We start from the raw sequence: 27,544 nt of genomic DNA, 5'->3' as shown, positions 1-27,544 counted from the left end.
TACAAAATTAAGATGATCAAATCCCCCAAAATTTAAAAGACCTATCTATTCTTATTAATTCGCAAAGTTCATATGATGATTATTCTGTGTCTGTTTGTCTGAAGGGGAATGCAGGCAGCCAAGGAGCTGATGGGAAGCCGGTAAGGTCAGATTCAGTTCTTTGAAATGTTCCGTTTGGTTTCAACACTTGATTCAGTCGTGTGTGTGTGTGTGTGTGTGTGTGTGTGTGTGTGTGTGTGTGTGTGTGTGTGTGTGTGTGTGTGTGTGTGTGTGCATGCGTGCATTCGTGACAGGGAAAGCCTGGACAAAGGGCAGTTCCTGGCAAGGATGGACTGAAGGGTGCAAAGGTAGGAGAATGGAGTGTAAATATTAGTAAATGGGGTGTTTGGTGCCTTTGGGGAAGTTCAAGAGAAAATGTGTTTGGAAATGTTAAAGATTTAAAGAAAAAAAATGAGAATTGGAATCGTTTTTCTTTTCTTTTCTTTGTTAAAGGGGCCTCTGTGAATGTGCCACTTAAATATATAAAGAGGTAGTAAGTTTAAAAGAAAATAATAAAATGTATTAAAAAAAAGAAACATAAAACTGCCAGTTATTGCACTTTTCAAATGTGACTGTGGAAAATGTGTCAAAAGACTGATGATTCTTTATGATTTATATATATGTGTGTTGGAGAAACATTGATATGGTATTGATATGGGCCTGGTACATTTTAGATATAACAATACACAACATTCCAAATGTGTGACTTAAGTGGAAAACTTCAGATGTGTATCATTCACACAGGTGAGGCTCAACAAAACATTTAACAAAACATCATATAATCGGTACAATGCTTATTTGTTTCCTTGACAGATTGTGAGAGGCTTTCGGTCAATTCTGCAGTCTTTCCCTATTCTGCTTTCTCCTTCATTCATGCATGTGTTTGCAGGGAGAACAGGGGATTCCCGGTCTTAGTCTTCCTGGTTTAAAGGGTGAGAAGGTAAGGACACAGGTCATATGTGTATGCCGTAAAGCATGGCGACGATCATTCACACTCCCTCGTCTACTTCCCCAGGGCGAGTGCGGCGTGTGTCAGCCATCAGAAGTCGGCAGTGGACACCCCGAGTGGAAATTGCCTAATGGAACAAGAGGCAAGCCCGGTCCCCCAGGGCCACCTGGACCTCCAGGTCTCGGGGCTGATGGGAAACAGGTGGGCTGATGGGAAAGAAAAGATTCGATTAATTGTATTGATACATTGTTTGTGTTGCAATCTCCCTGTGTCCTATGCTTAATTGTTTCCTGGACAGATTGATGATTCAATTTTAACTCTTCATTTATTGACTGAATGCATGTATGAATGTCAATGTACACTGGGAAGCTACAAATGAATGTGGGATGAATAACGGTTGAACTGAACTGAACTGATGGTAGAGACTGAAAAGATCTTGTTTGCCTGAATTGTCAGATGAGGAGAGATGAGAAACTTGGTGCTGTGTTATTTCCCCCCTTTAGTGAGACTCAATGCTTAGCCTGAGGTCTTAATATTCAAGTTATTATAGTTTATTCATCTCCCAAACATCCACCCCCGATCTAAGTGAGTGGATTCAAGTGTCCATTCGCAGTGTCTTTTTGTACTCTTTTTCATTAGTCATTATGTTCTTGTAATAATTAGATGTACATAATTCACACTCAATCCAATGGTAATGTGACATTCGACAGTGGGATGGGATTAGTAAAGAAGTTTATTGATTGAATATATAAAGGCTGTGGTTTTCAAAGTGTGGGAGCACAAAATCACGTTTCCTTTAAATATTTGAGTAGTGTAGTAGGTCACATTAATAGTTATTTTCCCAACATGCATTTGTACAGCATAATTTGTTATTGTAATCAAGACAAATGAGAATGATAAAATAAGATTCAGTGGGGGGGGGGGAATCACAAGTGTGATACAGCCACAGACTATCAATAATTCAAGGATTTTAGATATTTTGATTTAAAATAAGAGTTCTGCTTTTGATTGCCTGTGATTTTGATAAACATTAGGAAGTCAGACATTTAACCAGAGACTCGTCCGCCAACACTTTGCAAACCCCCTCACCATGGCAACGATTGCTTCATCACGATAAGTAACAGGCGTCGTATCATAATTCATCCTATTTTGTTTTGTTGGAGGTTAAGCATCGTCTGGATGGTTGAAAACAAGGACACAGACCAAAAATTCACCCTCAATGGGAATCGCACGTAATGTTTACTGTACAAATCGGATACACGGGGATTCTCCTCTTTTAGCCACTAACTATAATAAATCTTTGTCGGCTTCTGTCACCTTGCTCAATTATACGCTGCGTGCCTCTGTGGTTAGCTGTATGTCAACAGTTATTATCTTACCTGACCGGATCGCGCAGTACTTGCACATGACTGCACACATGTTTGAGTGTGTGTGTCTCTCCCTGTATTAATGTTTTTTTTTTTTGCATCTGCACATCACTTTCTATTTGCTCTTCCAGGGCGTGCCAGGACTGATTGGTGCAAGGGGAGAGAAGGTAGCTTTTCCAGCTGCGTTATCTGTGTACATTCCTCTCACAGCATATTAAAGATGCTTTCTGTCTGTTGTGGAATTAAACATGTAATCTGTAATGCTTTTTTACTGTGACCCTGTCACAAAAAAAAAAGAATACTCAGGCAATGAGAGTTTTCGGATCACTCCAATGAGGCTTTACTGTAATGTCATTCTAAACTAATTTGATATCTCCTGAGCCCAGTAGGTAAACATCCCACCGCATGGTATCAGATTACATTTCAAAGGCATTCATAGTTCCGCTTCTTTTTTTGACCAGCAGATCAGTCTTTGGGAACATTCACATCACTTTACCCTGGAAAAAAAAACAGGGAAATAAATCTGCCATCAACATAGACAGGCTGCCGCCTTAAATTACCTTGAAAGCCATCCACTGGAATTACTCTGCTTCAACTTCAAAGCTGAGCCAGATAGTTACTGGAATGCGGAGACTGATAGTGTCCATATTGGAGGGCTAAATGAATTACCTCTATTATTTTTCTCCACATAAGTTCAAATGAATCAAAAGCACTGGCCCAGGTTTAGTGAAGGACACAACAATGACCCTTTATAGCTTTCTTGAAATGGGTCATTTTTCACCAAAACACATCGCATTGGTTTTTACTGTCATACACACATACTGAACAAGTTCTTTCGATGATTGTCCAACCCTTTTCTTTTAATATGAAAACTTGGGTTGTTTTTATTGCTGTTTATTCTTCATGTTTATTCTCACAACCACCAGCTCTTAATAAGTTTGAGTGTGGCCTCATATGCTCTTAATAAAGGTTGTGAAAGCTATAAAAAAGTGACTGTCTGGCTCTTTTTTTTTAATACCAGGGCGAACAAGGAAACCAAGGAGAAAATGGATTGGAGGGAGCTCCAGGTGCTCCAGGGCTGCCTGGAGAGCCTGGTCGGGATGGATTAATGGGATTCAAGGGAGAGAAGGTACATAATCTTACAGTTTGGACAGCTTTTGTCATTTTTAATGGATAGTAGCAGTATACCATTCTGTGCTCTGTGTAACTTTCTCTAAATTCTGTGCAAAATAATAACATCATCTCTTGCTTCTTCCCCTGCCACTACCAACATTATCATGCAAGAATGTACAATATTATTGCATTTTTTGTTGTATACCTACTCGTGAATGCATACTTAATCGTGGACAAAATGGATTAAACTGAGCTTTAATGTTAAGTCAGAAAGTGAGTTTTGTCTACAGCTATCAGACGATTAAGATTCTTTAAATAGGCCTTATTCAACCTTTTTCAGACCCAAGACCACAGTTGCAATCTTTCCCCATGAGTTAGAAAATGTCGACAGCTTCAGGGCCAAGTCACTTTAGCTTACCCCAGAGTTTGTAAGCAAAACACAGCACAGAGGTTTTTGACTTGAGGGACTGCTGCGTTTATTTACACAATACCTGCAGCTGAAACTGTGAATTTGCCACCAGCTGATACCCCTTCCAGCGCACTTTAGTCGTCATTGATCCCTGGCCAAGTATATCGCAAAGCAATCTTGAACATATAATCGAGTGAATTGTCCTTTTGTGTTCATGATATCAGTAAAAATTGAGATTCAAAAACTGATAATGGCAATATATATGATGTCGGAACTTTTTTGTAGTTTATCAAATGATTTACCAACTTATGCAATGTTTCATGTTATAAACTCAGAAAGCATTGCAATGCCCCCTTAAGTCAAGCAATTTATGGAAAAAAGTGAAATACATATTTGGAAAACACTATTATATACAGTATATATTTATGGTTTGTATTTAATGTTATCTCCATCCACTGTGGTCACACATTTTTTTGTAAATGCAGTATGCGGTGGATTAAAAATTGTTGCTGATTAGCCAAATGAGGGCACTGATGTTTTTTAATTAAGCCTCCTTTTCCTCCCAATAGATTCTGAGTGCTTGTTTTGATTTCTTGTGTTCTCCCAGGGAGATGCTTGTACCAGCTGTCCCTCCTCCACTGTGGTGGGTGATGGCGTCGCTGTACCGGGCCCCAAAGGAGAGCGAGGGGATCCCGGTCTTCCGGGAGAGGGGAAGCCGGGCAGAAATGTGAGGAGGGAATTGCATGATTATATATTTACTGTAAGAAGTGCTGATGATAAGCTCACTCATTCGAATTTTCAGGGAAAACCAGGTTTGCCAGGTGTTCAGGGGCCGGCCGGTCCCAAGGGAAGCAAGGTAAAGAATGCCCATTTATTGGATCGTCCTGTTTATTAAATACATGCAAAAGATTTTGTCTGTAAATCTACTATTGTGTTGTTTTTCACCTCCTATAGGGAGAAGCTGGACCTGCAGGAATCTCACTTCAAGGACCACAAGTAAGATGTCTTTCGAAAAAGTTTAATATTGAAAGCTGCTGCAACTGATAAAGAAATGTACAACCTTTAAAGCGGTAATATTATACAGCATTTCAATACTTTCACAGGGGTCTTGTTGCTCCAAAAATGTTATGTTCAAAGTGTATTGCCCCAAATACAGCTTTTCCTTGATTTTATTGTTGGCTCATATAAGCTGCCTTCAGAATCTGCTGTGTCTGTGTGAGCTGAACTGGCTCCACACACGCATGCCCATCTTGGGAAGAGGAGGAAGTACTTCCTCTCGTGGTGCCATGTGCCAGAAAAGAGCTGCCTAATTGTGGGAGGGTCAAAGGGATCGTCTACCTTGATTGGGATTGGCCAAGCTCCCGACGACACTAATTTGCTCGTTGGAGCCACACACTTTTTAAAAACTGAAACAACCCAGGGAGAAATATGACACATTCTTCAATTCTGAGGTGTCATTCCCAAGGATGGGGATGCATATTACTGTCGGAAAACGAAAGTGAATTTTGCATAATATGACCCCTTTAAATCCGAGGAGCCCAATACGTTGATTGAAGCAGTGTGGGCAGATCATGTGCCGTTCAGAAAATGTCAGTCTAACACAAACCTGGGCATCATAAGGGTTGGTGAAATCCTGAATAAAAAAAAAAAAATGGCTGTTATTATTAGCGTTATTACATATAAAATTGTCAACTTTTTCACATGATAGGCCATTATTATAGTATTGGTTGTGTCTAGCAGCTTGGCAAGACACAACCACATTCTTGCCTCGCAAAATTGTTGTTCCATAGTGGGGGGGGGAAAAGAACGGGTGATGATTTCCAGACACAGACTTGACAAAAAGTGACGCAAAGCAATAGTCGCTCATTGGGAAAAAAAAGAAAGAAAAAAGACAGAGAGATAACTCTTCTTGAGCAGAACTCAAGTCAACAAATGTCTCGAACTTAAATGGTAGTGCTAATTTTTCATTTGGCCCTTTGGTAATATTATTCACTCACACAGAGATGGATCCAAAAAACTATATTGTAAGCATCGGCTAGACATTTAACATATCACTTTTTGTGTTCAAGAATAGCTGTTGCAAGTAAACAGGAGAGCATCTTTTCCATGGTCACGGTTGACCGTCTCTCAACAATATGTGGTTTGCAGCTCATCAGTTCATCAAGAGTTAAATAGTAGATCGTTTTTATTCCAGTGAAGTTGTAATCAACCTGAATGTAATGCCAGGTTGTTTTCTTTTCAACCATTTGCTTCATGATGGAACAATTTCATGACATGTGGAAGTCAATATTTATCCCAGACGGTGCTTTTAAAAAAATTTTTTATTTTGTCCTCATTTGACATTTTTTTCTTAATTTCTTCTTCATAGGGTGTTGAAGGACCCAGAGGACTGCCAGGACTTGTTGTAAGCTTTTTCAAACATCAGAAGTTTAACATTTATACCTAAAAATGTATTAGACTGGAATCAAATCGTTCTGTTTCCACACAGGGGCCTGCTGGTGTCAGTGGATTGCCTGGCCCGACTGGTGCTGAAGGGGAGAAGGTAGATTAAATCAGAGCTGTTTAATTCCACACTATCATCGAGATGAATAACTTCACCCTGCTCACTTTTACCTGTCGTAAATGTCCTGTTTGCAGGGATCCAAAGGTGAACCGGGGCTTCCTGGACCACAGGGGCCACAGGGTGTTGGAGTAGCAGGACCCCCGGTAGGATTATAAATCTGAGTGTTCATGTGATGTAATGCCTTTATATCTTCAAACACTGTGTCCCATTTACTTCTGGCCCACAGGGTAGAGCCGGAGCTCCCGGCTCTACAGGACAGCAGGGAGCTGACGGCAGACCCGTGAGTTGTCTCGTTTCTTTATCGTCTGAAGTGGTTTCTTTCATTGCCATGTTTTTCTTGTTCATTTGCATCATTCACCCGAAAAGAGCTGTAAGAAAAAAAATTAAAGCCACAAAACTGAAGCTATCGCCTCCGAATTAATGTCTGCTCAGAGTTTTAATTTCCTTTCTGAGCTTCTTTGGGAATTGTCCTTGATTTAGGCGTCATTTGTAACCAAGGATGTCTGCCTCGATCCATAACAGAGGCAATGTCTGCTCCCATCTCATCCTCTGTCCCCTGATCTACGCTCGGCACACTGCCCCGTGAGCTTTCCTCTGAAACAACAAAGCACGAGTAACTAAGTGTTTGTCGTTGCGTGTGTGTGTGTGTGTGTGTGTGTGTGTGTGTGTGTGTGTGTGTGTGTGTGTGTGTGTGTGTGTGTGTGTGTGTGTGTGTGTGTGTGTGTGTGTCTGTGTGTGTTCGTTGGCTCTTGTCTTCCTTCTCTTGCAGGGACTTGATGGAGCTAAAGGGGACAAGGTAAGTCTACCGTTTTGTTTGGATGTAGGGAACTGGAGGGGTTTGCGTATAAGGGGGTGGAACAGATGGTAATCACAAGAGATAGCTCAACGCCCTCGCTGCCGCACCACCCGCCACACCCCACCCCACCCCACACACACACACACACACGCACACACACACACACACACACACACACACACACACACACACACACACACACACATAGGGACGCTCACGCCGCCACGCACACACACCGGCCTCGGGCCACAGATAGAGTAGCAGCGGAGGTGACAAGTGTACTGTTGCTGGCAGACAAGAGGAGTTTCAGGGGCCCTAAGAGAGAGCATACGAGAGACTATTAATTACCGCATTCGTCAGAGCAACCAGTCCACACTGTCACCGAGAGGGCGGGAGGCACAGAGACGCAGTCGAGGCAGCGCTGAAGGGTTAAAAAGGGTGTAAGATGTGAGAGAAGGGCATGTGTGATGGCTGAGTTAAAATTAAAGTTCAGTATGGGGGGGGGATACTCAAAGGAAAGAGAATGAGCAAGAGGGCAGACGAGTTATATGTACAGAAGCTGCTCTGTTGGAACTCGTACATCATGCTTTACTTTGGTGTCATAATTTGGGATGTATCGTAGGTACTTTATCAACATGTGGCACGTATCGTTTTCTTTGTCTTTTGGCTGCCACAGCAAATGATGTCATTTGCGTGAAGCAGCAAACTGCCAGTCACAAGCTCGCTTCGGGTAAGATTTCGAGTCACCCGTCTTTAAACTGTTAGAAGTCTAGAGGAAGAACATCCAACCTCCACACAGGAAATCCTTGAATGGAATCAAACTTGCACACTCTCGCTGTGAGGTGAGAGTTGGCCCCAGCAACTCAGGACTGGGTGGGGGGGGGGGGGGGGGGGAAACACTCCGAAAAGCTTTCTTCCAGTAATAGGAGAAGTTTTAATGTTAAATGAAGACTTCGATTTGCAGGTTGTGCAGAGAGCTCCACTTTAGTTGTTTTTTTTTTTTTTTTTTTTAATGTTCAATTTAGGGTGAACCTGGACAGTGCAACTGCGTAGCCCCGGTGCACACGGGTGTTGGCGGACCAGTGAGTACACACTCACTCACATGCACACACAGGAATAAACCCATGGATGTGCAGTTAATACAATTCATTGCATTTCCGTTCCACACTCTAGGAGCTTAAACAAGATTTTATTAACACACTCACAGATTTCATTATAGTCTCCACAGGAGCCGTGTTGAGAAATTTACACATTTACTGCTCTGAATGTTTTCAACGGTTTGACATTTGTTTGGTTCAACTTAATAACTTCACACTGTGCACTTTCTGTGTGTCGTATAAACACTGGCGCAGCTCTGATTTTCCCTTTTCTTGCCTTCCAGGGAGCTCCAGGAACTGCAATGAGCATGTGGCAGCCCGGGCCTCAGGTCTGATCTGTCAGCCAGGAGTCCTGCCTGACAGCTCCGTGTCTCTTATTACTTTTCAAACTTTGGCAAATCGCTGCATTTTGTTTGGAATTGCGGATTTGTGTCATTTAGGGTCATGTTTCCATATGTTGCAGGGCCCCCCAGGACCTCCTGGCCCTCCTGGTCCCCCTGGGACTGAGGGAGCAATCGGAATCCAGGGAGCTCAGGTAGGAAAAAAATGCTGCGAAGGACGTTGGGAGATTTGTTTTCAGTTCAATTCAGAAGCAGCTCCATTTGCCTGAATTGAACAAGAAGGTACTCGTGATGCAGGCTTTTCAGCTTGGGCACTTTTGGGTTCATGCTTCGCAACTTCAGGGGTGAATACAATCCAATAATGTGCATGTAGGAAATGGACTGATGTGTGCAGTAACCTGAAAACAAATAGGCTCAAGACTGAAATCAAGTTCAGATGGCACTAACCCGTCAGGTGCTTCAAGCTTTAACCCATGTGGGAAGCAAAATGAGCAAGCTTTCAGTATGTCAGCCAAGACATGAACAGTTATTTGAAGGTCTGGTTTTAAATCCGCAACTTTGCCAAATGATTCATCAACAAAAGCATGGATTTGATTGACTTTGTGGGAATTTCGTCATTTAAACAGACCTTCAAATAAAGTGATGCTCTGTGCTGTAAGAGTCAAAGGTGTAAAAAAATAAAAAGCATTCAATGCTGTTGACTGAACTGAACAGGTCATGTCTGTGACTAGGGTGCATTCGTTTTAATCGCTGAACACGAAAGTTCTTTATTCATAAATTCAGTAGGATTCGGATTTCTTGTCAATTCTGAGACATGGCAAAGAAGGAACGACCTTTGTCTATTTCGAGCCTGCCCCTTTGACTCTGCCTTAACCCCTGGTGGAGATGGGAGTGGTTAGCCCTCGATTGGTAGCAGACGAGTTCAACCTCAGTTCCTTCTTTCAGGGTATCCCCGGAAACGACGGGATACCGGGGAATCCGGGTTTGCCTGGAAACAGCGTAAGTAAAAGTAGAAAAAACAAAACAAAAAACAAAGGAGGAGAGGGGGATCCTGTACCGTGAGTCAAAATCTGGGGCCCATGTGTATAAATGACACACAATATTATTGCATCTGTCAAAGGATGGAATTGTAAAAAAAAAAAAAAAAAAGAAGATGGCCCTATTGTTTTTATTGTGTATATTTGTGAGCACTGAATTTATGCAGAAGCACATTTAAAGTTTTAACCTGCTGTTTAAACTAGTGCTCTATTATGTGTTACTGTGGACTGTCCTTATTCTAAAATGGAGGAATAAGGTGCAGTGTAAAGTTTCTGACTACAAATTGTGTCAATTCCGTCTCTTTCAAGTCTGTTTATGGCTTAATGTCATTAGGGGAATATCAATGCTGATCTCCAGCCAGCACTCAAGGGGAACTTCACCTTCAGCAGAGGAATTAAAGTAGCTGCTTAATGAAGGAAAAGGGAGACACTGTTGAAGCTGATCTTATAGAAACTTTGCAAAGAAGTTTTGATTGGTTGCACATTAAGGAGCACCTCTATTGTTAAAATGACTGCGCAGACTTAATCTCCATAGTAAAACGAGGGAAATGAAGGAGGGTGAGCGAGAGAGGGAGAGAGAGAGAAGGGTACTGGAGTTTAACCGAGTCCTCACATAAGATCAGATCTGTTGCTGAGCTGCAAACAGTGACAGATTTGGCAGATTCTGTTCACGTAACCCACTGTAGAATTTGTTTGGCCTTAATGTAGGTCATATTCACCCATCAGTGGTTCTTTTTCTTCATTGCTTCTGTAGGTATTATTTCTCTGAGGGTAACAGCTCATCTCTCGGGGCCCCCGCAAACTGCTTGTGTCTTTAAAAACCGCTGTGTTGCTTTGAAATATCACAAGTTAGCAATTTGCCGATCCCTTAACAGTGTGGCTGAAGGGAACATTGCACAGTGACATATAATTATAAAGAAACCTTCCTTTGAGCGCATCCAGTAATGCACAAGGCCTTCTTCTGAGCTTGTGTAACAGCTAATAGTGTGCAACATAAAATAGCCGCTAATGGCTCCAGTGTGAACAATGTCAAATGGCTTTGTAATGACTTTGAAACCAGGCCAGGTGCTATTGACATGCTCCCTCAGCTTCGACAGGAACCTGGCCGCCTTTCTCTATAGGTGCGATTCAGCCGGTGCTGATTAGACATACATGCTCAACCATATCGAGACATTTGTCAGTTTCCTGTGTTTTGTAAAGTTTACTTGTACACATCTAGTTCTCAGTGATAGGACCTAGCCAGTTCTTCTCTCAATATGTAAAATGTTTTGGCGGCAGCACCGTGTGCAGGCCTCAGGTATAGTGAACATATTAAGAAGTATGTTATCCTTATTTTCAATGGAAGTTTCCGCATCTGTTCATATTTATGTTTCCCAACTTTGGAATAAATTAGTATTTTAGCATTTACTGTTTGTTTTTTGTTGAGGATTTGAATGGCTTTTTGGTTCAAGATGTAGAGTCACTACGGTCAGTCTATTTGTAATTTTTTTTTTTCCAAATGCGCTTAAGTCTGTTAAAGATGTGTTGGTAGGTTTCTTTTTGTATTAAAAATGTTGTATTAATGCACTGCTAAATAACTGGGCGCCAATGGGAACCAATAATTTTGGGTTTGTACAAAAAAGAAATGACACAATATGTAACAAAGTAATTATAAAGTAGTAATGAAGTGGTAAGGGAGTTGTCATAGTGTCAGAGCAATGATAAGTAATGCCTCAAATATCCAATTTTATTATTGGTAAATTACTACATTATTGATTGTTACATACCTTAATGTGCCATCTTTTTTTTTCATGGACACTAAAACAGATTTGTAAATATTATAAATACTGCACTTTACAGATATTCCAGTGTCAGTGTATTTTTTTTTTCTTTCATCCAATGGTTTTTGCTGCTATAACCAAGATACACAAAGAGACAGTCACACATTCATATTCACAATTAAATACCAAAAACTCCCATACAGAAAGAAACATATGCTTGAGCTGTGGATAATTTTACGATGACGCAAAGTTGCTAACAACTACAGTACCGTGCAGCCCAAGAAGTTTATTCAAGAGTAAAAGTCGACGAGGTATTGTGATGTGTGTCTTTCTTTCTTCACTACGTGAGCATTAACAAGCAAAATGTCCACATATCACAGCTTTTTTTCTGCTATAGTAGATGATTTTGTTCTGATTAAAATTAATGTGTATTAATAAACCAAGACCAAGGTGGTGTGGTGTCTTTGTCTTGATGAGTCACAGGCCTGCACGGAAGTCTGAATCCATCTAATTGCCAGTAACAGTCTGTTAAACAAATGATTACGTTAACCTTGAGACGAGGAATTGGTCCCCATTGTAGTCGTGTCCCTATTAAGGAGTCATGTCATGGTGAAATTGTCTAGTGGCTGAAGGACCCTCACTTTACTGCGCGTTGTCCTTGAACTGCATTTGAAGAAGGAAACTTAGTTGTCTCGTATGAGAAAAAGAGGTGGTGGCGATGATGCGTATAGGTATTAACTGAATTTCCATTTTCCTGCAGGTTTCTACTGTATCGCTCGATCTGCCTCGAGACTCCACCGGAGTGCCTGGTGATGTACGTTCACTGTCAAAAAAACACTTTTTGAGGGGCATTGGTGATTTTTGACAGCTTTAGATAAGCTGTGTTTGAGGAAACTCATGCGTGTGTTGTGCATGTAACACAGGAGCCCTGTGAGGGAGGCTGCTCCCCCGGGTTCCCGGGGGTGCCAGGTATGGCTGGTGCCAAGGGAGAAAAAGGAGACGAGGGCAAGCCGGGTGTCACCCCGTTGGACAGCTGTGACAGGGTAAGAATCTTGGAGGAATGTTCTGGATTCTTTTTGGCTGTGCGTGACTTGATTTGCCTCCAATGGAAAGTATCCTTTGTCTACTTGCAGTGTTTGGACAGACTGAGGAATGAGCAGGCGACACAAGCAGTGGTCAGTTTCTACTAATTTTACGCCATCATTTCAAAGTATCTTCATTTGTATGAGGATATTGTCATTAAATGTATTTTCCTCACAGGGAGATCGCAATGGATCACCAGGAATTCCAGGAACGCCAGGATCGCCGGGAATGCCAGGAGAGAGAGTGAGTGTCAGTGATCGTGGGCATACATCTGTATTCAGACTACATATATATCGATCAACTTTCTATATTTCTCTGTGCCCTAGGGCCTGAATGGAGATAGAGGCCCACCTGGAATTCCAGGCCTCATGGTAAGTGTCAGTCGAGTAATAACAGAAAGTTCTTACAGAGTTGAACTTTTATTATAGGGTTCACATAAATACAATCTCACACATATTTACACCAAATAAACTACCAAGGCAAATATAAACAAATCTACATAAATAGTAATTACTGATGCCAGTGTATAAAAAGAAAAAAGGTCAAATCATATGTAGCATTCATTTAAAACCTTTATATATGCAACATTCTGCATGTTTTTTTTATGCCGGAAAACTGAAATTACTCATTATTTTATCTCAACAGTGGAAGTCAGTTCGAAACATCCTGCCTCAATCCTACTGTGATTCGCTTTGATTTGAAAACATCAGACAATTACTGACCACTTCGTAACTGGGCATTAAATAGCATTCAACTTTGGCTGAGTCCAGATTGAGGTTGTGCACTCACACATGCACAGGGAGAGAGTATGCATTGTCCACATTTCTCAGCCGCTAATCAAAGTGTTGGAGTGTGGAGAGAGTGAACGACTACTATACTATCATTTTTTTTAAAGAACTGGGAGCAAATCTCTGTTTAGATGAATCATCGCAGACGTCTCGGCTGTACCAGACACTATTTGTAAGCACAGAATCTTGAATGTTTTGTCTGGTGTATATCTGGGCCGCATTTTCTTTTGGTAATCCAAGATCCATGAATCTGTAACCGTGATTATCTCTTGGAAAAAAAAACAACCAAATATTTAGAGTCTTTGATTATGTCTACAGCATCCATAATAAGAGCAATTCTCCACTAACTTTGATGGAATACTGTTTTATTTGAGCACATTTAAAGTCTATTCTAATCACATTAAATGTGCTTGTGCGTATGTGAGGGAAAATATTTTATCATTATTTTAGAACGGCACCGTCGGGGATTTGGTCTTAAAGCTTATCTGAGGAGATTTGACAGGAGCTGGATTGTTGCCACTTTCCATGAGTGGACAGAGCCCCCTGCTGGTCACAAACATTTTACATCTGCAGAATTCAACTTATTATCAGGAACAGACTGAAACCTGGTTTTAACCAGACACAGATTTCATGTTTATCAGTTTGTCTCCTCTGAGGTGTTCCGAAGTGTTTTTCTTCATTATTTTTTTCTTCTTCACAGGGACCCCCTGGTTTCCCCGGTCCTCAGGGCCCACCTGGTTTATCTGTAAGTTTCATTCACACCTTCACACATTCTGTCTCTGTAGAAGTTAGAAATTTGGTGACACTCCATCATGATACTTCCTGTCTGTATTTATCAAGATCCACAGGGAATTATGAATTGGATTTGGTGACTCTCAAAGTACCATTTCTTTCCAAACAGACCTATTGATGATGGTGCTTCTGGATTATTATGACTTTAAAGCTAAAGTTTATAAAAAGTCAAATTAAAGACTATGTAAGGAATTTTGTCTTTAAAGTAAAGCGTTGGTATGTTGTCTATTTTCATATCATAATAGGAATAAGGTAGGTATTAGGAGCATTTAAATTGTGAGACGATTAATGAGCCAGTTCTGTTCCATTTCACAAATTCACATTCACTTTAAAATGTCTCCCATCTTTTTTTCCCTGTTGAACATTGAATAAATTAATCTTTTGAGCTGAAAGCCGTGACGATCCATCACAAGATTTTAGTGGGGAAATAACTTGGGCTGAGCAGAAAACGGCTCTCACATTTCTAAGATATTACCAGAAATAAGGTGTTACGGTATGGAGTTATAATTTACAGTTTCTCTTATGGCTTTATGGTGTATTCTTTTAGATTAAAATTGTGGTTAAGTAATGAAGGTCCTGGATGAAAAAAAACCTACAATATTTTACCAGGGAACGTGATTGAGCACAAGCATAAAACACAAATTGCTCCTGTAAAAGTACACATTTTAATACATATATAAAGTTACTTATAACTGGTATGATAGATTCATCTCTCTTTTTTTCCTCTCAAATATGGATCATCTCACTTTTAAATCAGGACCTGCTTGATTATTCCATCTCTGCGGCACCCCCCTCCCCCTGCATCTCTGCGTGGCTCTTTAATGAAAGTTATTTCAGATGAGGAAACGGTTTGGTTGTCTCTTTCTCTCCAGTTGTTCAATTATTTCCCACGTCGAAGTGATGGAGAGCGGAGCTGCTGTGCAGACTGAGAGCCCTCCTCCTCCTCCTCCTCCTCCTCCTCCTCCACCCCCTCCTCTTCTTCCACCTCCTCATAGGGATTTATTGTTTCAGTAGAATAGAGATGCTAAATGGGTGAGCCATGTGAGCGCCACATGGAATCCATTTACAGCGTAGTTGCACTTTATGGCAGGTGTTGACGTCTGCTCGCATGCGCCGACGAGTCACTGTACAGTCGGCGAGGGGGAGGATTGTGACGCCACTGCTGAACGTGTTGCTCATATTCAGGGCCGAGGAAGTTGTTCCGTTAAATCGCTTTCCCTAAATTACAACCTCCCGTAAACGCTCTTGTATGACTAAACTCTTGCTATTTATTGAAGTGCGTCTTTATTAATTTGCTTCAAAAAGTGACATTAAATTACTATTCTGATGATTTTTCTGTCTTCTCACACACACAATAAAAAAATACTTCTCATCTGACTTACATGAGCTGTTGCTAAGCAACGGATCACACTTACATGTCCATTTTAATATTTACATGAAAACAGCTTTCGGCAATTCAATTAATGAGCAGTTTTAACGCGTCACCAGTGAAATTCCACCTGTGATGTGACAACGTGGGTTGGCTGCTCATTATCATTGTTGATATTATGTATTATTATTATTATTATTATTTGGTTTGTTCCAGGCCTTTTTTTACAGCTTTGTGTGTTCTGTGAAAATGGTCTCTAAGGTCTTGTGATTTGGAGTAAAATATGCACCTCAGTCGACGAAAGTGAGTAAAGGATAACGAAGAGGGAAGCAACATTTTAAGTTTATCAGCGTCATTTGTGCAGCAAGAAAATAATGAAGCAAGAAAGGAAGCTGTTGGACTGAGAAGGCAGTGTTTTGCCTCTGGGTATCACCATCCTAGAGCTAAATTACCATCCTGAAACCTCATTGAGGTGTAGAACAGAGGACAAAATCAGTTGGCGGTGGTCCCACAGGGGCAAAAATTTCAAGCCGGTTAGCCCGTTTCCTCCCTTTGATATTGACTTAACATCTCCCCCCCCCCCCCCCCTGCTTCCACCTGGGGACCCTCTATTGCAATCACACAATTCACACCCGCCCGCTCATTATCTAATCTCACCTCACTCCTGTCATCGTCAGGGTCAGCAGGGCGAGCGAGGGGAACCCGGCCTCGCGGGGATGAAGGGTGAGCAGGTAAGTATCTGACAAGCAGTTTCCCAGAAATTATAACATGTAGAAAAATAATTGGTTCCTGTGTTTGATTGATTCAATGATCTTTACCTCAGGGCGCTTCAGGGACACCTGGGTATCCAGGAACGATGGGGCCTCCAGGACTGCATGTAAGTTTGCCCCCCAATGCCTCATTATAAAGGAACTAGGGGGCTGATAATGCCTTGACAGCTTTCATGGATAGGCAGCGGGTTATGCTGACAAGCAGGCCGCCGCTGATCCACTGCCTCTCTGTGTTTTGTCAGGGACTGAAGGGCGAACGAGGAATCCCGGGAAGCAATGGGCTGAAAGGAGAATCAGTAAGCCACCGCGCCTGCACTGTCATGTTATACAAAATGAATCTGCCGCTTGTGTTGTACATTATTGGCAAACATTTCCTTCCCCTCTGCAGGGTCCACCCGGTAGCCCCGGCTATCAAGGACAGGCTGGCTCACCGGTCAGTATTTCATCATAAATTTGGCTTAGCTTGGTCTGCCTTTCTCCATTCATCATTTCAAACCGTATTAAGTGAGAGAACATTGTGTGTCTGCAGGGCATTAAAGGGGACACGGGCCCAGCAGGGCCTGCTGGTCCCAAGGGAGATCAGGTATGTACCACAGAGGTTGCAATACTCACTTTACAGCAAAATGTAAAAGAGGAAAATACAGGGTTTCATTCATTGTCATATGATTATTTGAAGGGTTTCCAAGGACAGCCAGGTTTCCCAGGACCCCCGGTATGTAAACGCATTTGAACTCTGCTGCTGTTTATCAAAACGTCATATCAAGTTTGGAGTATAAACAAAATAAAAGAAATGTGTTTTTCAAAGTGTGACAACAGGGATACAATTTTGCCATTGTAATAAAGAGTACATAATACTTCTAGTAAATGCATTTAATCAGAGTAAGTCTTTACGTACAGTCTGCAGCTGTTGCAACTGTTCCTCCTGGTTTTGTGCCGAGGCTTAATTTATAAGTTCAGTCAATCTCCATTATATTTACAATTCTTTTCTGTTCTTAAACTGTTCACATTAGGTAATAATTGGATGATCCAGCAGTTAAACGCAGTAAACACAGTAACTTCTTCTCCTAAATTTGAAAAAGTTGCATTTTCTTCTTGATCACGAGATAATTTTCCCCCCGTACTGAATCCCTCCCAAAGCTCTCTGATACCGTGAGAGCTTAAAGATTCCTAGATGTGGAGCATGTACAGTATTATTACACCACAAAAATGGCAGAAAGCTTCGGTGGGCAGCTGTGTGACACCATGAGGCATATACCAGCCTCACAGAAAGCCTCACTTTCTCAACTCTACTAATCTTCTCAGTATTTGGCCAGTAAATTAATCCAGAAGAGCGCCCTCTGGTGGAAGGGTTGCCAAACGCTCATAACGCTGCAACATTTATACATTTACAAAGCATTTTCACATTGTTACATTCTAAATATTGCTGGGTCGTATATTTGCATGTTGTACCTTTAGGGTGCACCAGGTCCTTCTGGCAAAAGTGGAAGGGAAGGGTCTCCTGGCCTCAAAGGTGATAAGGTGAGTTCAAATCACAGGTTGAACTATTTGTGCTCAACTGTCATGATCATCATCATCATCACTGAAAATGCTTCCTCTCAAAGGGCAACGACGGAGCTCAAGGCTCTCAGGGGTCAACTGGACCCCCTGGTTCTCCTGGCTCCCCGGGGTTAATGGTACATATGCTATGCCATTTTATTTTTCACGCTGCATGTGATCTAATTTTGTTTTCTTTAGACTTTTTATGCTCTGCACACAACTCTGAGTCCTCCTCTGCTCTCTCCACTGAAAGGGCCCCCCCGGCATAGAGGGGATGGATGGAAAAGATGGGAAACCAGGACTGCGGGTAAGTCACAACACTGAAATGCAAGCCCACGCACACGCATTGAGATCCTAATACACAGTGTGTCGAGGCGTTATTTTATAAGGTGGCTGACCTATAGCACGGGGTGTTTTTCGTTGTCAGGGAGAGGCGGGCCCTCCGGGCCCAGCAGGACCACGAGGAATCCCAGTGAGTATCGACTTTAACATTTCCCCGACCTTTAGTCAGTGTGGAAAACTGCATGCCTCCAACACAGGAAATGCGATCTGGAATGTCATGATGTCGGAAACAATACGTTTATCTTTGGCGCTGGGTGAATTCAATTTTGTCCATAGTTTCAATTCATAGCTGCATGAAAGATAGATAACCTAAAGTTAATACCAGAATCGCTCATCAACAATACCAACAATACATTTTTTAAATGGCCGTATAGCAGTGAATTCTATTACAAATAAAAGGGTTTTTTCTTATATAAATAGATCTTTTAACCTAGCATATAAATGTAGATATAGAAATATATTAAATATAAATATAATTAAATATACATAGATATATTTAATTGTATTTATACATAGAAATATATTAAATATAAATATAATTAAATATACATAGATACATTTATATATATCTTTTAACACAACCATCTTTTGTGGTAAGTTGAGATTGACCACTTGTTCAAAACACAGCCTTTCTGCATCACTCTTAATTCTTCTTCTTCTTTTGTTTTTGACCATTGAATGGCTTTTGTATTTGTTAGGCCAACCAGCCAACACTGCAAAGATCTGAAACTGTATACTCCCAAACACCTATTATCAACATTAAAGAACCTAACAGTCATGATATAGGTGAATTTGCATTGCATCCATCATATATGGTTTTAATTTGATATGTATCCCTCACAATTTTTGCTGCAGTTGTTTTTTATGACGTTTAATATGTGTCGCAGAGCATCAAAGTGAAGATGTGACTTATCGTGCACATTTAAAATGCCCATGCTTGCTGTTGTCTCCATAACTTGTTGTCTTGTATATCAACACGGATGATGTGATGATAGTCGGGCTCGATGAGAAAAGAAGTGTCGTTGCCTTTTGCCATCTTCTTCTCTTTCTCTCTCTCTGAGCATGTCCGTTTGTGTTCTAACCGAGAGCAGGTGTTCAGAATTTCAAAGACGCGTCTGCCTCTTCTTTTGGCAGCTTCGACTTTGTGAATTTTTACACTGTACCGAGCTCATTCTCTTTGATGTCTCTCCTCAGGGATTCAAAGGGAAGACTGGCCACGTCGGCTTCCCTGGACAGAAGGTCAGCCAACACTCATCGCTTTACCTTCACATTGTGTTTGTCTGTTTGTCGAGATACAACCGTCGTCTCTTGCTTGAGTGCAAGGCCAGATTGTTTTTATCAAGCTGCTAATTATGATGAAAGGCGAGTTTGTGCTGCCGCCCTAGTTCGTCGCTCTGGAGCTTTGCTGGCGCATTGATGCATTCTTCTAATGGTTTTACTGCTGTTATCTTCTTTTTATTGTTGTCTTGTTGCTCCAGGGTGAAGCTGGACCTTCAGGCCCACAGGGGCCGTCTGGAAGACCAGGACATGACGTGAATAATGAACTTTTTCAGTTGATTTAAAGATTGGAAACTGTGCAAGAGTACAAGATACAATACAAGATATCCAAAGTTATTTTAATGTGTCTTTTCAGGGTGATCCTGGTACTCCAGGACCTCAGGGACGACCCGGACCTCCTGGTCACCTTGTAGGTTCACTCCTTTTTTTATTGTATTATACTTGTATATACATTAAAAAATATGTATATGTGTTTTATGTTTAATTATGTTAATGTTGTGTTTGCTTCCCCCATAAGGGTTCCACAGGCCCTGCTGGACCTCCAGGACCTCCAGGCCCATCAGGAGTGGTAAGAGGAGAATCCTCATAATCATCATTATCAACATTAAATTATAATAATAAATCATGTTAATTACCTCTGTCTCATTTCTGATGGATTGTTCTTTATTAAAAAAAGTTTTACAAAAACAAGCATCTGCACACGGAGTACAACACGTATTATCAACGCTAATTATGATCGGAGAATATAATTACAGAGGCTGCACTTGCTGAATAAGGAAATTAAATGGATGACCACTTAAACCGAAATTAATGTGCCTTTAGAAAATGATGCATGATTGTCTGTAATTATTTATTGGTTGTGTGTCAATGAAACCAGCTGAAATTAATGAAAAAGTAAAAACAGTGGACTCCTTTCCCTTTTTTTTAGGGTATAAAAGGAGATAAAGGCCAGGGTGGAGAAAGAGGTCTCCCAGGGATGGTCGGACCTCCAGGACCACCTGGACATCCAGGACCTCTAGTTAGTCTTTTTTCCTTTTTTTTAAACGATATCTGCAACTGTTTTTTTCAAATGTTTACCCTTCATATTAAATGCAACACAAATAAAGCTACTCATCTTCCATTTAACCTTATTTTCCTGTTTCTACTTCGCATTTCAGGGGGAGCCCGGCAGTGACGGCGTTCCGGGTAAAGACGTGAGTGATGTCTCGGTGGTGGTATTTTCCTCCTTTATAGTGTCACGGCGAGAGATTGATGCACGTGTGTTTTATTCCCTGCTGGGCGTTTCTTCTTTTTTTGTGTGTGTGTGTGTTGACAGGGGTCGGCGGGTTTACCAGGGGACGGTGGGCAGCCGGGTCAAAAGGTAAGAGCCAAGTCAGCGTGTGTCATCGAGCTTAGCGTCAACCATCCATTACCTCTGCGGAGCGTCGGGGCGCCGCCCGGGCCCGACGAGATTTGAACGCCGGCTCACTGTAGTGCTGAATACGCTTGCTCACACTCATTTTTGCCCACTCAGCACCCAAACCTATACACAGTCATCAGTTCACTAACCCGGCAAACCCCCCCTCCACCGATCCCCCCTCCTCACCTCACTTCACCCTCTCAAGCACTCCGGAAACCTACCCCCCCCCCCCCCCCCCCCCCCCCCCCCCCCGCAGCCTGTTGGCTCTCTCTTTAGACCCCAGCTTACAGTAGCGAGGGTACAGTGATAAAGTTATTCTTTCGCCTCTGGGATAATGCTATTAAGCATGAGAGGAGATGCTAGATGAGGCTATTTGTCACGCTGACAGGTTGGCATTGTCAGGGTTTTAGCCGCGACGACGACGAGAACAGAGGAGGAACACGAGAACGGACTCCTCCATTCTTCTTGCTCCTCTCCGTTCCATGAGCCTCTTGTCTTTCGGTGACGTGTAAACATTAGACGTCCATTATGGGCTGCTTTGCCCCAGATAAATCACTGTCGCTAATGTCGCGGGGCTGTTTCCAAGGGTTTCTGCATCACCTGAATGGTAAAAGCTCCTCTATGTGGAAAGTGATAAAGACGTAGCCAAAGGGTCTTCTCTGAGATACAGTTAATATTAACGTTTACTCTGTTTGCCTCCGAAGGTTGGGGAGTAATTACATTTTAAAACGTCAATGTGATGATGTAATGAAACAGTTTGCCATTTTCCGCCTCACATTGAAGTCAAGCCAAGGTAGTGAATTGTCTTCAAATTCATCTCACATCTGCTTAAACTTCCAATTCATTGTGAAGAGAGACAGAAATGTAAGGAAAAAAACTGAAAAAGGACAAGAGTTACGATAACAAAGGGAGACATCATCTGTAATTTGATGACAGGAACTTTCTCCAAGTACCAGGAACCATCACAGAAAATTTGTGTTTCCACTGCAGGGATGAGAAGTTTTTTTGTGCCCACAACTGAAAACTTTAGGGGTGTTCTTTGCAGTGCACATGCGTGCGTGTGTGTGTGTGTAAACAAACCCCTGATAGTTTTCCTTTATTTATCCTTAATCAAGCGTATTTTCCAGTGTTGTCTCAATGAACTGCTGTTTTACAGTGCAGTAAAACACCATCAAAAACCTACTCCATATTTACAGTCTGTCAAATGAGGTTGAAGGCCTCTCCGTCATTTTTACTGCATTGATCTTGTTTGACTTTGGTCTTCTGAAATGGAGGTGCAGTGATTTACCTTACATCATCAGCATGTAGGTACAGTATAAGTACGACATGAGGCTGTGGTTTAAATACAAGCAACAACGGTCACAGAAACCTTTTTAGTTCTGTAAAGAAAGGATGAAGAAGTATATAGTGGAAAACAGATGCTTATGGAGGAAAAAAAACGAAATCTTTGTCAATGATGATTTTGAATGATACGACTTGAAACATCCAATCTTCACCAATTGAACTCGACTCTACTGACACAAGTATAAAAACACTTGTCTTCCTGTCTAGGGTGAATCGGGGTCTCCTGGCCAAAGAGGCGCTCCAGGGGAGAGAGGAAGACCTGGCCCCCCTGGTGGTGGAGGATATCACTCAAAGGATGCACAGCCCATGATTGGTCCAGTTGGACCGCGAGGGGAAAGGGGAAGCCCGGGCTCAACGGGTCCTGCAGGACTTCCTGGTCTCCCAGGCTCACCAGGAAATGAAGTGAGTAACTGAATCACTGCACGTATATATAAAGCCGCTGTCTGATTACTCTTTATTGTATTTCCACTGTTCTTGTTTGATTTTTGAGAGGAAATAAGCAAGGTGACTTAAGGCATTCATTATTTCCACCTGTTCTTGTAAATAACATTTTAAATGAGCTACTGTGATGAATGTTTGTCTTTCTCTTTGTTTTCTCTTTTCTTAAATAGGCTGTTGTCAATTATGACGAGATCAAGAACTTCATCCGCCAGCAGGTCATAAAGGTGTTTGATGGTGAGGACATTGCACATTACATTTGGGGTTGCATGTGGCAAGGAATATATGAAAACAGTGAAAAGTCAGGAGAAAACATACATAAATACACACATTTAAAAGCAATTTGAATGTTTCTGTTGATTCAGTTTTACTGTAATTTTGTAAAAAGTAAAAGCTCAAGGATATGATCCCTATTCTTGCATGCTACAAGTAAAATAACGCCATACAAGGTTTGAAGTGAGTTAGGATAAAATATAAAGGAACTTCTGTAATGCCGCATTATGTATTACATTGATACATATTGCATCATTATGTAATAATGCTAGATTTTGTAATAATCTACCACATTGTTACATATGCAACAGTTATTACAAAATGTCGGTTAAATGATTAAATGCACTCAGTGACCTTTACATTCTGGTTTAATTTCTTTAAGAAAATAACTGGCTTGTGGAAATACTGATTAGCATGTCAGTTTTATACTCTACCAGCCACAATGGCAAGTGATCAATAGTTAAAAGTGATTTACAGCCCTGCATTCTACCATTGCTATGCTGGCAGGACACAAGCAAATCAAAGAGTGACATGCAATTCTTGTCCAACTGAATCGTAATTCTTTTTCATTATTAAACATAGAACCATGTATACAAATAAGGGGCTAACTTTATTACATAATGCACCAAGTTATTACATCTTTTTGAGAAAACACGTTGTTTATACAGGTTTTTACAAAATGCAGCAAATTAGACACGACTCACTCCTAAATAAAAGAGGGTCCACAGTCTTTCTTACATGCTTTTATCTGGGCTTCTATGTTTCAATAATCAGTGCTCAATAATTCTCTCTTAACGTGATCTTAACTTCTGGTTTCTTCTCCGCAGAGAGAATGGCCTACTATTTGTCACGCATGCAAATGCCAGTGGAGATGGTGGCATCTCCAGGTCGACCTGGGCCTCCAGGAAAAGACGGCTCTCCAGGCAACCCTGGGTCTCCCGGTGCACCCGGGATGCCTGGGCAGATCGGCAGACAAGGCCGGCAAGGACCCCTGGGAACTCCAGGTAAATCGAAGTGACGATATAATGCCGTTAAGTGTCGGGCTGCTATTCGCTCTGATCACGTGACGCCTTTTGTGCAGGCCCTCGAGGACCACAGGGAGTTAAAGGAGACAAGGGCATTGGAGAGGCCGGAGATATCGGACCTCCAGGAGCACCAGGTAAAGTACCGTACATTGCGAAATGTTGCTTAATTATTAAAACGAAGCAATTTCTAGAACTTGTTAAAATTGCACGAATAATGGCAAAATGTTTGCCTTCATGGTTGATTAGCAAATTGCTAGTATGATCAAATTAATTTGTAATTTGTTCAAAATTTTCTTAATTGAAATTACCAAGCTAATTCTTCCAGCCAAATCAGTATGTGAGAATCTTTAATCATCATAAAGATCGCAGGTCGACGGCTAAATAAGCTAATCAGTGTTTCTTCAGTCACTTTGCATAAAGCGCTTTATTGAATTTGGGATGAAAAGCCCCATGTTTATGTGAAATTATGAATTTTAATGTGTTTTTTTTCCCCATGTTTCATTAATGTCCCCCTCATAATGGGCATAATAAGCATATCATCCATTAAAAATGACACTATACCTATTTTACATATTTTCTGATGTTAATGTCACTTAATCGCATTGTAGCAATTAAAATCCTTCCTCTCGTCTGTTCCATGTTCAAAAGGCATCACTTTTGTGTGTTCCCTCACAGAATAGCAAGCCAGGTATTAGCTTAGCAAAAAGGCAAATTGAGCGGGAAACCAGGTTGATAAATGTCATGTCATACCCTGGTTATTGTTTCACTGAAAGACTTAACAAAAACGTTATTTTCTTAAATCAAACCAAAGTACAGTGATCAACATTTGTCTGTACCTTTTCCTGTGGACAAAAATCACCATGGCTACCAGACAAACCATTTTTTGAATGTTTTGTTTATGGAGTTAACAGTACAGGATATCGTGTCATTTTTGTGCATGAGGAGGCAGTAGTGACTCTTTAGTTTGTTTTCCCATTAATTGAAGTAAAGAGCTTCAGTACATAAATGTTTCTTTTGCTACTCGTGTCAAAATCTCCTGTTTTTTGTCTTGACATTATTGAATTATAATAGGCACAATGACTCACTGCACCATCTTATGCACTCGGCTGTGGCAAGCTGGTGAGTTTAACTTTAGTATATTTTACATCTTATTTGTCCTTGACAAAATATGCCTACAACATCAGCAGGATGTTTGTGAGTGGTAGGTCGGGGATTGAATTCTAGTTGATTCTCACATTGTTGGGAACAAATGAAACAGAAAGACAATAATGCACAGTGGAGAGAAGACAATTTCACTCTAGTCTCTTCATGAAAATGTTTCTGGTTTGCTCCCGGTACTGCACTCTCCATCCGCAGTACAAAAACATGCAGAAATTTCACTTTAATTGGTGACTAATTCAAATGGCCTGTGACTGTGTCTCTGCGTTTGCCCTGTGGTTTGGACCACTCACCTGCCCAGGTTGTATATGGCTTTGACCCACTGTGTGCAGAGATCGGCTCCAACATGACACAAGATTAATTTGGATGAAGGAGTATCGCAGATGAATGAATGGAAAAACAAAAAGGACAGTTAATGGGTTTAAAAACAGCAGTTTATACCTCCAGTTGGTATTTTAGCAAATGTTTATTCCATTCAATCACCCACACACAGACAAACCTCGGGGCAATTTAGTGTTGCATATTTCTGGACTGCGGGATAAGACATGAACTGGAAAACACACACACACACACACACACACACACACACACACGCACACACACACACACACACACACACACACACACACACACACACACACACACACACACACTCGAAGAAGGTGCAAACTCGAAGAAGGTGCAAACTCCACTCTGAAAAGGCTGGCCGGGCCGGAGTTGAACCCACAACAATCTCAGCGCGACCAACAAATGTATTACACACGCCGACCATGAGCAATTCCCCATTTGCCCAACTATTATTCCAGAAGATGAACTGGTTCCGTCTTCTTTCCTGTGTTTCTCCAGGTATTCCCGGGGCACCAGGCTATGGTAAGATGGGCCCCTCTGGTCCTGTTGGCCAGCAGGGGGTTCCGGGGATCCCAGGCCCTCCCGGACATCCCGGAGGAACAGGAAAAGATGGCCGGTGTAATCCCGCAGACTGTATGAGCCATCAAGTCGATTACAACGTCAAAGGCCCGCCTATCAAGGGCCCTTGGTAGAGGGCTTGAGGGGTCGAACGAGACGGGTGGGGGGGGTGGGGGGGGCAGGACGGACTGAAGTGAAGAGACTATATGGAGAAGACAAAGACCATGACCCAAAGTTATAGAATCTGAGTATGGGAGACAGGAGCTGCCTTTTGTTGTTGAATAGATTCATTTACCAGCTGAGATTTCTCCTGTAGTTCTGAATAAAAAATCCTATTTTTCTCTCTCAGGGCCCCAGTGGACCTGTGGCCTGCACAGTCACACCAGCAGCACGTTCAAATGCTCCTATTCCTTTTTCTTTTGTCCTGTAATGTAAATTTCATCTCTATATTACTGCGTGTTTTTTTTCTCTCCCTCAAACAGCCCTGGGGAGCTGACAAGAATCACAATCCTTATTTTGTCCTCCTTGATTAATTCTGTCCTCTTGCTTTTTGTTTTTCTCTCTCTCCCCACTTTTTTTTGTCTAAATCTGTAGGCAGAGAATACACACAATTACTGTAAGACATTTTGCTTCCATCTCTCATCTTTGTTTCTTCTTTATGCAATCCATTCGGAGCGCAGCCCATGCATTTCTAATACGCTGTCTTGACTGCTTGAGGTGTGATACATTTTTGATTTTTACTTGTAAGAGGAAAATCCCAAGAAATGTATCTCAGTTGTGTGGAAATAAGTTGTCACAAATATACACCCATTGCCTCCTTGATGGATTTGACTATTTTGTTTGTAAATATTTATATTTATGCACAGTGGCTTTTTATACTTTTCAAAGGCTTTTATGAGAGGAATACAAGTGGCTAACCATTATAAGTAGTTGTGTGGCAAGAAATAAAGAGATATTGTTTCTTCAGTCTATAATGATACAAACGGATTAATGTGTTCAGTAAAAAAAAAAAACAACAACGTATTTATGGAGGAAAATTGCATGTACACAGAGTTGGCTTTCGTAATTATGTTGTTAAAGTTGATTTGGTGTCCCTTTTAAAACCAGTATTTTTGGAAAACCAGCCACTTTTTACGCAGCTCATTTAGTACTCCAATGTAGCTTCACTGCAACAGTTGAGCCCATTTCCAACAGGTACTGTAATGCAACACTTTCACTCTCTAAAAAAGCATCACACAGCGCTTTTATACTGTTAGATGTTATTATATTTTGTTTTTTTTATCATTTATATTTGAAAGGAAATTGTTTGTATCTGGAATCTGGACTTTTGAAATGTTCCCGTCTTAAACGCTCTGTAGTTTATACTGTCAGACTTTTGTCTCTCACTCTCAAGACTTTTTGTTAAACTGAATTAAACTGCTTTTCAAAGAGGTTGGATTGTGTAGTTATTTGTCTCTTGACACGGATTGAACACTTTATGGGTTTTATTTGTCACTTTTCTTCACATTATGTGTTATATTCTGTTATCTGCTTATTAATTTTTGTCGACATTTAGCCTCTTTTTCGTTGTGT

The 27,544-nt window shown here is 41.3% G+C and overlaps 1 protein-coding gene across 3 annotated transcripts in view; it reads left to right on the top strand.

The window, feature by feature from the left end:
• Positions 1-27,404, top strand: part of col16a1 (collagen, type XVI, alpha 1) — a 79,569-nt gene extending 52,165 nt beyond the window's left edge. For 2 of the 3 annotated variants that reach the window (XM_080515982.1, XM_080515981.1), the window contains exons 24-69: positions 105-140; positions 294-347; positions 929-979; positions 1,055-1,189; positions 2,487-2,522; positions 3,377-3,484; positions 4,485-4,604; positions 4,680-4,733; positions 4,832-4,873; positions 6,246-6,281; positions 6,366-6,419; positions 6,515-6,583; positions 6,667-6,720; positions 7,210-7,236; positions 8,262-8,318; positions 8,618-8,662; positions 8,797-8,868; positions 9,620-9,673; positions 12,232-12,285; positions 12,395-12,514; positions 12,605-12,646; positions 12,732-12,797; positions 12,881-12,925; positions 14,043-14,087; positions 16,181-16,234; positions 16,327-16,380; positions 16,516-16,569; positions 16,662-16,706; positions 16,803-16,856; positions 16,950-16,985; positions 17,729-17,791; positions 17,875-17,946; positions 18,063-18,116; positions 18,237-18,281; positions 19,346-19,390; positions 19,630-19,683; positions 19,785-19,838; positions 19,947-19,997; positions 20,358-20,447; positions 20,587-20,622; positions 20,745-20,789; positions 22,380-22,574; positions 22,784-22,847; positions 23,711-23,887; positions 23,965-24,042; positions 25,913-27,404. In XM_080515982.1, coding sequence (XP_080372108.1) covers positions 105-140; positions 294-347; positions 929-979; positions 1,055-1,189; positions 2,487-2,522; positions 3,377-3,484; positions 4,485-4,604; positions 4,680-4,733; positions 4,832-4,873; positions 6,246-6,281; positions 6,366-6,419; positions 6,515-6,583; positions 6,667-6,720; positions 7,210-7,236; positions 8,262-8,318; positions 8,618-8,662; positions 8,797-8,868; positions 9,620-9,673; positions 12,232-12,285; positions 12,395-12,514; positions 12,605-12,646; positions 12,732-12,797; positions 12,881-12,925; positions 14,043-14,087; positions 16,181-16,234; positions 16,327-16,380; positions 16,516-16,569; positions 16,662-16,706; positions 16,803-16,856; positions 16,950-16,985; positions 17,729-17,791; positions 17,875-17,946; positions 18,063-18,116; positions 18,237-18,281; positions 19,346-19,390; positions 19,630-19,683; positions 19,785-19,838; positions 19,947-19,997; positions 20,358-20,447; positions 20,587-20,622; positions 20,745-20,789; positions 22,380-22,574; positions 22,784-22,847; positions 23,711-23,887; positions 23,965-24,042; positions 25,913-26,106 — 3,090 coding nt within the window. In that variant the 3' untranslated portion in view covers positions 26,107-27,404. The remainder of the gene's footprint in view (positions 1-104; positions 141-293; positions 348-928; positions 980-1,054; positions 1,190-2,486; positions 2,523-3,376; positions 3,485-4,484; positions 4,605-4,679; positions 4,734-4,831; positions 4,874-6,245; positions 6,282-6,365; positions 6,420-6,514; positions 6,584-6,666; positions 6,721-7,209; positions 7,237-8,261; positions 8,319-8,617; positions 8,663-8,796; positions 8,869-9,619; positions 9,674-12,231; positions 12,286-12,394; positions 12,515-12,604; positions 12,647-12,731; positions 12,798-12,880; positions 12,926-14,042; positions 14,088-16,180; positions 16,235-16,326; positions 16,381-16,515; positions 16,570-16,661; positions 16,707-16,802; positions 16,857-16,949; positions 16,986-17,728; positions 17,792-17,874; positions 17,947-18,062; positions 18,117-18,236; positions 18,282-19,345; positions 19,391-19,629; positions 19,684-19,784; positions 19,839-19,946; positions 19,998-20,357; positions 20,448-20,586; positions 20,623-20,744; positions 20,790-22,379; positions 22,575-22,783; positions 22,848-23,710; positions 23,888-23,964; positions 24,043-25,912) is intronic. The other variant, XM_080515983.1, reaches the window with a different exon arrangement.
• The last annotated feature ends 140 nt before the right edge of the window (positions 27,405-27,544 follow it).

Source organism: Blennius ocellaris (genome assembly GCF_963422515.1).
Source record: "Blennius ocellaris genome assembly, chromosome: 20".
NCBI classification, from domain to species: domain Eukaryota; kingdom Metazoa; phylum Chordata; class Actinopteri; order Blenniiformes; family Blenniidae; genus Blennius; species Blennius ocellaris.
This window is presented reverse-complemented; position numbering and strand designations above follow the sequence as displayed.